The sequence below is a fragment of the Glandiceps talaboti genome, chromosome 20 (genome assembly GCF_964340395.1).
Source record: "Glandiceps talaboti chromosome 20, keGlaTala1.1, whole genome shotgun sequence".
In the NCBI taxonomy this organism is placed as follows: Eukaryota; Metazoa; Hemichordata; class Enteropneusta; family Spengelidae; genus Glandiceps; species Glandiceps talaboti.
In genome coordinates, this window is record NC_135568.1 from 7,950,376 (window position 1) to 7,961,279 (window position 10,904).

Here is a 10,904-nt window from a genome sequence, read left to right on the forward strand (position 1 = left end):
GCTTCAGAATGACGAATCAGTGTCACGTGCTTTGTATTTTGACATAATGATTTATGAGAGGGCGGTGGTAATATTTAATGAACAGAAGAAACGGTTTCTTCAAGGTCGAGAAGGACGAATGCGTAATATATGACGAACTCAGGCCAATTTTACGGATTTAATAGGACATTTTGGGGCTAATCTTGTGATATGTTACCCGGGGTGAAGCCGAGGACAAAACAATTACCCAAAAAGTGTCCTTTTAAATGGGTGAGGATCCATCCTATAATGAAGTTATACTTCGAATTCGGTTTTAGTTTTTTCCCAGAATGCAACTTATCTTGTCTGCTCTGTTACGTAATCCAATAGACCTAATCAATATCATTTCACTTTTTTTTTTAAATTATGTATGCAAGAAACACGAATATTTCATACGCTGAATATGTATATGATAAATATTAATCTTCTGAATTTATGAATTCATTGCGTATCATATTATGTGCATATTATATATGCAATTTATTTATTTTTTGAGACTTATTGCCAATGGCAACATTTATATTAGTGAAACCAAATATAAGAACATTTTCATATCTCATTATGTATTCATATATCATTGGATATGCAATTTGCATATTATATATGCGAGTCATTATAATAAAATATATTTCATTTGCATATCAATGTAATAATCGATATGCAAATTGCATCACATACATGGTTTTATAATATTATTAATACAGTATTTCGATTTATCCAAGACATGTGGTCGCCTTTAAGTTAGCAGAATTCTCCAACTGTCTAGCTACTGGACTATCACTACCCCAAAAACATCACCATTGTTTACTTGAATGTGTTTATTTGTTGATTAAAAGTTAAAAATTGTTTCATAGGTAGTGTTTTTCTTTCAAAAAGTAAAACACAGTAAAGTTTCTTTATCAAAATAAATACCACTTTAATAATACTTTATCATATTGTCACCTTTGACCCCCAGTGTCTACAACATCTGGGATGTATACTTTCCAGCTGAGTAGGCATCGTTGCTATGACGACAATAACTCCAAGTAATTAACGACACACCTGGTCAAAATAGATATATGAATTATCAAGAATGCTAAAAAATGAAATATAAATTTGATAATTCATAAAAATGTAAAACGATCTTCAAACGTAATTTGTATTTTGTGCAAATCTATTTTTTTTAATTGTAAATATCTCGGTCGCGAGCCATTTTTCGTTATAAGTTCGAATAACAGGTGTTTGTTTACAAGTGTTTGAAATAAACGTCACTTTCACATTAATTTTGCCAGGTATTCGATTCTGGTCAAAACTTTCGATTTTTGTGAAAACAGTCAAAAAATGGCATTTTGGGTTAAATTCTAAAAATATATGCTAATATTCAAATTTGGTATTATCACACTATGTATATATATATAAATATTTGTAACGACCTTGTTTTCTCTCAGACTACCTACAGTAAACTACCAATTAATTCTAAAAGTTTTTTCAGGCGAACTATACCGTACGTTTTCCAACAATTGACCACACTGAAGCAATATCCCATAAATACACAATACAAGGGGACTTACCCTACATCGACTTCGTAGAAAATATGATCACGTGACATCTTTGGTTTATTATGCTGCGAGCTGGAACTTCAACCTTTGCACATAAACGCAGTTAATGGGTGACGAGAGAAGACGTCTTTGGCAGAACGGATTTTGTGACATGCCAAAATGCGAGATTTACTGATCTGTATGGTTGTTGACAATGCTCATATTACCATGACGTAATAACAGAGGCTATACTAGTATGTACAGACCGTGTAACTACGTCACCACAGGTGAGTCGGGACTATGGCGGTAACAAACAGTCTAGAACGTTGTTGTTGTATTGTATCAGAATGGGCATGTAGTTATTCGTGACGTCACCTAAAACATGGCAACATTAACCAAGATAACAGTATATGGCACCCTTATTACAGCCTACAGTTGTTTCCCACACGACTGTAAAAGCCATGACTAGAAAATTATATTCAGAATTGCATTTCAACGTTTCCTTGTTTGTGTCTAAAATTAGCAACACTCTGAGCTAGTTAACGTTAAAACTGGATATGATAATTTATGTGTAGTATAAAATACAAATGCTGGTATGTTTACACGCTTTAATGATCAAATATAAAACCTACTGGAAATGGTGTCATAACCGGGGCAGTGTCTACACGTACGTATGTGTAGACTGCAGTATATAAACCCAGTTCGTACTAGGCCCACTCTTGAAGAGAATCTTAGCTCACAAGTGACATTGGCTGTGCATGCTGTTTGTGGAACCCCCCCCCCCCCCTTCATACCAGTTTTTTTTTCTACTTCTACCTGCCTGTCCGCTTGTCTGGCCCATTTTGACCCACAACGAAGACTGGTTGTGTTACTCGTTGTGCAAGGTCGTACTATCTGAGTTGATACGTACGTGTCAGTGTTAGAAGCCCACGGTGGTGTTGTGAACCCCTTTTGACCCCAGACCCCTAGCCCCCATGCAACTAAAATTATCAGTAAACAAAGTGAAAGTATAGATTTTATCTATAACAAACGCACAATGTCGAAGGCTCATAGTGTTCTGAAAGACCCTTCCCACCCACTCTATGCAGAATTCAATGACCGTCGTATTTCAAGGAGTGGTAGATACCGTGTTCCAGTAGCTAAAACCATGGATATATCCCCTAATACATGCGTTTAGTATGTCTGTGTAATACGTAATGCTATCTTTTGTATTGCTTTTATTTTTGTTTCACCTGCAAGAACTATCATTTTAATTTCCCCTGGTGGGATGAATACAGTAATTCTGATTCTGATTCCTCTGAGGTAATTCCTTTCAAAAATTGGCCATTGATTGTTGACTTGACTCTTGATTTCCTATGATCAGTATTTTATCAAAGACTCGTTTTTGGTGTCACTAGTTTATTTATTTCACCAACTTACATTGTAATACATACATACATACATACATACATACATACATACATACACACACACACACACACACATACATACATACATACATACATACATACATACATACATACATACATACATACATACATACATACATACATACATACATACAGTAACAGACACACACACACTATGTATATAATCGGCTGCATCTGTCTACAGACTTGCATCAAAATCAATGAAAACCATTCATGACAATAACATGTCAACAATGAAGAAAACCACACATTATGAGAAATGAAGTCTATTCATACACTGAGGGAAAGGAATGTGTGCTTAGACCATCCATCGAATGATCGAACACAGATAAGATAAGGCCAAGATCAATGTAGGATAAAACAAATTCGAAATTCTTTTACTTTTGGGATGGGGTTTGAACCATTTAGTTGTCATCCTAGAAAATCAATTTTACTTTCAATGTATCTGCTTTAATTTTATACCCCTAAATAAAAATATTACTAAAAAAAGTCTTCAAATTGAGAAATGGAAGAATTTTCACCATAGTAAATGCCCCGTAACAGTGAAGTGTCAATAAAGGAGTTATTTTTCTTCATTACACTCTGGCTTTGTATTCACCACTACATACTTCTACATACATATTTGAAATTGATTTACTCTCTCGAAACAATTGTAAATTTTGGACAATTTAATTAGAGAGGTGGGGGCGGGGGGGGGGGGTTCTGAGGCCTAATTATAAGAATTTAGTTTTTAACCCTACATTGAACTATTGATCTCGCCCCTTTATCTGCATCGTAGTATGTGGATGATCAGAAAATGGTTCTACGAAAATCAAGGTATAGAGAACTTGCTAATGCTAGCGAGCTACGGATTTTGATGTCATTGCACTCACAGTAGGGGGTCGTCTCTAATAAAAAGTTTTCATCACCCTCGTTCAGTGTTTAAAACTATATTGATTTATACAGGGTAATGTATCCACATAACCAGTGCATCGCTATCACTTGTGTGTCCAAACACATGGAACAACAATAGTTTTGCTTGTGTCTATCTCAATTTGCATATACTAGTAGCTTGATTTTCAAAGCACAAAATTAATGTACTATTTGACAGACACTCGCTAGATAATTGACTTGATTCTCAAAATCAAATGAAAATATGACTTATCGTCACACATTTTGTAGTTTACTCTATTTTTTGGTCAAATTCTTGTAAAATTTATATCAATGTATTTTCGTTTTAAATTGCTCATTTGCATACACGTACAATTTCAGAGAATCCAGGTGTGACGACCATTATGACTCATTGGCCGCCATTTTTGCTGAGTCTCTTCCACCAGTTTGACATTTATGTAGTAAACAAATGTTAAAGGGGGCATGACACGTTTATTAAGATCTATTATTAACCATTGGGTAATAATTGTGGTTAATCTTTTCGCATTTGTACTTTGAACGCATTTGGCATTTGCCGTAAGAGCGCACGCCTATATTGTGGAAGACAGAAATCAACTGCTTGTTTATTGTGACGAGCATTGTGTGTTTTTTGGCGTATTGAAACTTCACGAACGCTAAGAGGACCGACCACCTGTTGCAAACGTCTCGTCTCCACTCAGCCCCGGGCACTCACTACCACGAATATAACATATCAGACACCACGTCGAGACAACGGCCATCTCTCAGCTCTCGAACAACAGTCTTAGTTCTAGGGGAAATGACCTCACGATTCTAACAAAAATGGTTGAACATTTACGAAAAATGCGCTGCATTCGCTTTATATGGCCATTATTCATATTCCTGACTACTGCGTGATTGCTCACTCCACAGGAAAACGAAGTACAAGTTGAAATTGGAATATCAGCAAGAAATGGCCTCCATTATTGATGACGTCAAAGTGAACAGTTTACAAAAAGTGTGGCCCCCGAGGAATGACACTCCTAAAGATCGGAGGAAGAGAGTCGCCGAAACAAAGAAATTAATCAAGTGAGTGAATGACTATTGACCTTTGTGTCTCATTTTTTAGCTTATTGTGCAACAATTGATAGAAATGCTAACATGATGTCACAACTGGAATCATGGCGGACTACAGAACATGTAGATTGCACCATTCCACAGTTTCCGACCAATTTCCATAGGATTCAATTCTTTGAGAAGATTTTCAAAATCATGCAAATGAACTTGATGAATGACTTCCTAAAGTGACCTCTGACTTCATTAAGAGGCCATATAGATGACAAATCGATATTTATTTTGGATTTTTTATTCATAAACCAACTTTACTATGTTTTCCTACTTGACAAAAGAATGTGAAACCGCATACACCAAGTCCATGTATCATGTAGCTCAATAAATTGCAAAAATCTAGAAGTGTCTGAAAAATTTGTTATTGTACGTACAATAACAAACATTTTACACTTTGGCAATTTACTGAGTTACACATTCGGATTTAGTATATGTTATTCCACATTCTTTTGACAAGAAAACAAAGTAAAGTTGCGAATAAAAAGCGAAAATACAACATCAGTGGTTTGAACCCGAGATAGATATATTCCACACAGACAAAATGTCTCCTTTATCAGTGATTGATTGCACAGCATACATTTACAAATAACTCTCTCGCGCAATTATTTTTAATTTACATTATCTCTTTTAAGTGGTCACCATTATTTATTGCTTGGTGTAATGACAATGCTGACTTCTTGGTAAAAGATCCCATCTGAGTTCCTCTCCAGAATTACCAGTAATTAATTTTATATCATGTTTATATCATGTTTGTGATAGACAGGGTTCCAAAAACAATAACATAAACGTTGTAACACCAAATTTGTAACCGTGTCAGAATATAACAGACATCGGGCTTTGAATAATATACGAAAAGAGTTGCGTGGGTGGGGGTTAAACCCGGGGGTTAAAGCTTCGATAAATTACAATGATTACGAATATAAAAACAGCTGTGAGTCTCGTGACACCAACTCTACAACCTCCCACAGAAGTATATTTACATATCTAGATCTGTGTCATCAAATTTCTTTGTTTAAAGGACCACTTGGTTGACTATTGTATATTGATACTTCCCGATTTCATATCGGAACTTGTTACAGCTTGTTGTTTACTTTGAGGTCAAAGGAGGTCACAAATAAAGGTCAAAGGTTACCTAATATTAGCAGACAGTATAAATACCATACATTACTTATTTATCCGTTATCAGTCAGATACAATAGTAGTTTTTAAGATATAGTTGCCAACTTAATATCCAATGTGTAAAGTGTTTGATTAGTTACTGGCACGGGTTTTAGTTTTGAAATTTTCTGTTTGAGTTGAACTCAATTCAAAATTCCATAATAACCATACAGTGAAAATGATATACAATGCTGTGCTTCAGCTATTCGTGGGTATGGATGGGGGAACAATGAAGTCTAACAAATAAAAAAAAACTAGCTAAATACTCGTTTTCAAAGCGAAAATACAAACATAATGTTCCATAGAATCATACATACGTGTTTTATTCAAACTAATTATAATTTGACGTTCATTTTTGTCGAACACCTGGATAAAATTCTAAATACTAGTAATATGAAAATACCAAAGTGTGTTCTTTCGAGTATGGTAATCACACTCAAATTTCGTCCTACTAGTTTTTCAATTTGGATATCTTTTGACAGAATAAAAATGACTGATAAATAAAGGTTGTTCATAGAAGTTTTCACAATTCACTGAAAATGTGCTGTTGTTGTATATTTCAGTTCATCAAAGAGGAAAGTGTTGCCAAAACAACAGGTATGTTTTACTTTCATGTTTCAGTTTTCCTTATATTGAACGTTCCTGAATACTTTGGAGGTAGGCAATGTTTTAGCTTGGCAGTGATGAATACATAAATTATTATCTGAAATGTTTTGGTAAAATGTTATTGAATACTTAGTGCAGCAATATCAATTTGGCTTTATGTTTAGATCTTGAACCTTCGGAGTGAATAGTGTTTACCCAAGATACACATGATTTATATAAAAGAATCTCTTTAGTTTTCAACAGTTATGAGTAGTTTCCATAGAGATTTTAATAATATAAACAATATGGTCTATGTTTTGAAGGATTTGTTGATGATTTCCTTACAATGTGGAAATATGTGCAAAAACTTAATTTGTTCTGGAATGCTAGGCTAGTTTGTGTACTAATGGTACTGTACTGTTTATTGTTTGGTCAATATATACTATGTGCTATTTAGGTCAGTGTATCAATGTATTTTATTCTGCACACTATAACATTCCATGCCGTGGTTTTACTTTATATGATTTCTTGATGACAATCCGTGGGTATATCTTTAGTAAACTGTGAGGGTATTTATGTAGCACTAAAAGACAAGATCACAACGTTTACAAATATCTTAGATGCTATTGACTTCCCGCCCTTACACGTTTGGACAAATAGTAACAAAATTGACACAGGATCAGTGGCACAGGACCCGGGGTGGAATTGACACAGGAACAGGGGATGGAATTGACACAGGACCAGGGGATGGATTAACATAGTGCCTTGGGATGGAATTGACACAGGACGGGTGGGGGGTTGGGGGGTTGGAATTGACACATTCTCGTGGAATGGAATTGACATAAGACCAGGGGATGGAATTAACATAGTTTCATTGGGGTGTATGTCACAGGTGTACTCGATAAGATGGTGTTGAGTGTCAATTGGTGATAACGTATAATGTATATCAGCCAGTTTTACCCAAGTATAATCATAGACATCGACGTTGATGAGAACGTCTATAATATAATGAACACAAACGTATATTATAAGCCCCCCCCCCTTCAATCTAGTTTAATATTAACTCGCGTAACCTACATGTAATTCGTTGCCGAAACACCAAACATGAAATTCAAACTACTAACGCCTCACAAAAGCTAGTCTAGAGTCCATCCGTTGGGTTTGAATCTGAAGATATATTTAGAGATAACTCTATACTACATAGGCATACAGACTACATGATACAACAATGTTCGACCAACTGTATCTCTTAGCATGTCCCAAACTGTGATATACATATAACCTACTATAGCAGCAAGTTTCTCTATTGATCACAGTGTAATTCAGTCGAATATATCTTGCATATGATAATTTTTTATCATCGTATGACAGGGGTTTCAAGTGATGACTGTATCAAATTCATATCTTTAATGACTAAAAATGATATTATTAATGTCACACTATATAAACATATATTCAGACATGAGACAGCACCGACTCTTATAACTCATTTAACGTATTCGTATGTTTCAGTTGTATAATAGATTATTGTTTGTTTTTGTTTTTTTACTATTTTATTAATTTTAACTTTATAAATATTATTGTATACTTTAGTTCTTTGTAACTTTTAGTGATTTCTCTGCGAATTATTATGTGTCCGAATAAATGAAACTAAAACACAGACTTGATATTTTTACTCGTTTATCAACATTGCTCCCCAAACTCTGGATAACATCATCCCCAGCCTTTCTACGTCGCTGATCTACGAGAGCTTCCGCCTACAACCAGTGCAGGCGAGAGCTATCATGCACACAGATCAGCGATGTAGACAGATCACATCCGCCCAAGTTCATAGGGCAATGTATGTCTGATATAAATCTATTTCAGAAAGCTGTGTATTTTAGACAGTTCGCTGATTTTTACTAGGGAGTATTAATATGAGATTACGATCTGTCAAATTATATCCTTTCCTGAATAAAGTTATTTGTATGTGCATGTCGTATTAACTATACTATAAGGAATTCGTCCCTCTTTATTCTGTATAAACATAATAAATTCTTTGGTTTCTGAGTATATTTATACTTATCACGTAGTTTGTGTATATATGACATTGTTGGTTTCTGTACGTAAACTAAAATAAGGTCATGACCCTGTACGGTATAAAATAGGCTTGTCACCAGCTCGTGCATAGTTCGATGAGCTTACATATATATCAGTGTTAGGACGACAACATATATAAATATGACCAATTTTTTTTTTTTGAAGGATTTTTATGAAGTAATCTATCAGAATTAGTGATAAAGACTTTCGGAATTATCATGTTGATGAATTGGTATGTTTACTTCATAAGCGCATGAAAATGAGAAAATTCTCACTCGCGAAATGCAGTGACGTCACACAGGTACACGTATCATGGTGCATTGCATTGTTCTTCGGCTTTTCTAAAATTAGTACCGTGTGCAAATATACATTAACATAATGAAACTTGTCACAATTTAACACCCATACCCTGACTGCGCTGAAGGGATAGCGTGTCACGTGACAGGCATCGCCCCCTGCCCCTACCTATTATACCTGTCACTCTTGTCAAATACAGAAACTGACGTCATCGCTAACACATGTACAGTTATACAAATAATAAACTAAACGTGTCAACACCCCTACCCCTATGAGTTCAAAAGTCGTTACAGGTTTACTGGTTCCAACCACAGGCACCCGAATCAATCTGTATGATTTTTTAAAAATGTATAGCTCTTATTCACTATACATTGTTTTTAAAAACATACAGACTGATTCGAGTGCCTGTGGTTCCAACTATCGGTAAACATCTTGCAAAATAGTAACCCATAATTATAGCACACCAAGCGTAAGAACGACAATGGTATAAAAATGTCATTTCGGAATCCAATATGGCCGTCAAACACTGTGTAACTCTGGGAAAATAAGGAACCGCCAAATTTATTTCGTTATTTCAAAAGAACCACGAACAACAAGCCTTCATATGGCAAAATTTGTTAGTTTTCAGAGAAATATGTCCCCGAGGTGCATTGTACCTTACAGTGTAATAACATCGCCAGCTTCACAAAAGTATACGCAACATTACATGTTATTGCGAACGGAATGATCTGCTAAGACCCTGAAGATAATGCTAGCTCATGCACAGAAAATGTAGCAGTGTTGGTACGATTTTTGTTTAACCTGGTTTATCTCGTGAGAAGTAAGATGTTACAATTCAGTGTTCCCTGAAATGATTCGCCCACTTAAATATTAAGTTCTACCTCCTACAACCACTTTAATACTCCGGTCCGGGTGTATGTATATAAGAAAGTAAAAGAAATACAATCAAGATAATTACAAAGTGTCTTTATTGTCTCGTACAACCCTCATGGCCATTTACAAGATTTAATCCCAAGCATGCCGTTTCTCTAATCGTTTAGATTCGGTTGCTGTCTACAACATTCAATAAAACTTGTAATTTGAGTTTAGAGCGGCTGACACTGATCGATACAACTAGTGTAATGTAATAGATAATTCATAATTCTTGTGGTTATCAGAGCAATAGAAATGTAAATAATTCAATTAATGTCAAGATTGTTTATCAAATGGCAACCATAGTTTATCCTTCGGTCAGGAATCTTTTCGACATTCAATGTCATTAAGTGTCATTCATAACATCTAACAGACGATAAAATGCAACAGTGTTAGTTTGATATTTATGGAAGCAGACGATAAAATGTAGCAATGTTAGTTTGATATTTGTGGAAGCAGACGGTAAAATGTAGCAATGTTAGTTTGATATTTGTGGAAGCAGACGGTAAAACTTGTAGCAATGTTAGTTTGATATTTGTGGAAGCAGACGGTAAAATGTAGCAATGTTAGTTTGATATTTGTGGAAGCAGACGGTAAAACTTGTAGCAATGTTAGTTTGATATTTGTGGAAGCAGACGATAAAATGTAGCAATGTTAGTTTGATATTTGTGGAAGCAGACGATAAAATGTAGCAATGTTAGTTTGATATTTGTGGAAGCAGACGATAAAATGTAGCAATGTTAGTTTGATATTTGTGGAAGCAGACGATAAAATGTAGCAATGTTAGTTTGATATTTATGGAAGCAGACGATAAAATGTAGCAATGTTAGTTTGATATTTATGGAAGCAGACGATAAAATGTAGCAATGTTAGTTTGATATTTGTGGAAGCAGACGATAAAATGTAGCAATGT

At 35.0% G+C, this 10,904-nt stretch overlaps 1 protein-coding gene across 1 annotated transcript in view; it reads left to right on the forward strand.

Annotated features, from left to right (window-relative positions):
• Nucleotides 1–1,673: 1,673 nt before the first annotated feature.
• Nucleotides 1,674–10,904, forward strand: part of LOC144451032 (zinc finger CCCH domain-containing protein 7B-like) — an 11,061-nt gene continuing 1,830 nt past the window's right edge. Inside the window, exons 1-3 of the mRNA XM_078141790.1 lie at nt 1,674–1,822; nt 4,766–4,921; nt 6,682–6,715. Coding sequence (XP_077997916.1) covers nt 4,806–4,921; nt 6,682–6,715 — 150 coding nt within the window. The 5' untranslated portion in view covers nt 1,674–1,822; nt 4,766–4,805. The remainder of the gene's footprint in view (nt 1,823–4,765; nt 4,922–6,681; nt 6,716–10,904) is intronic.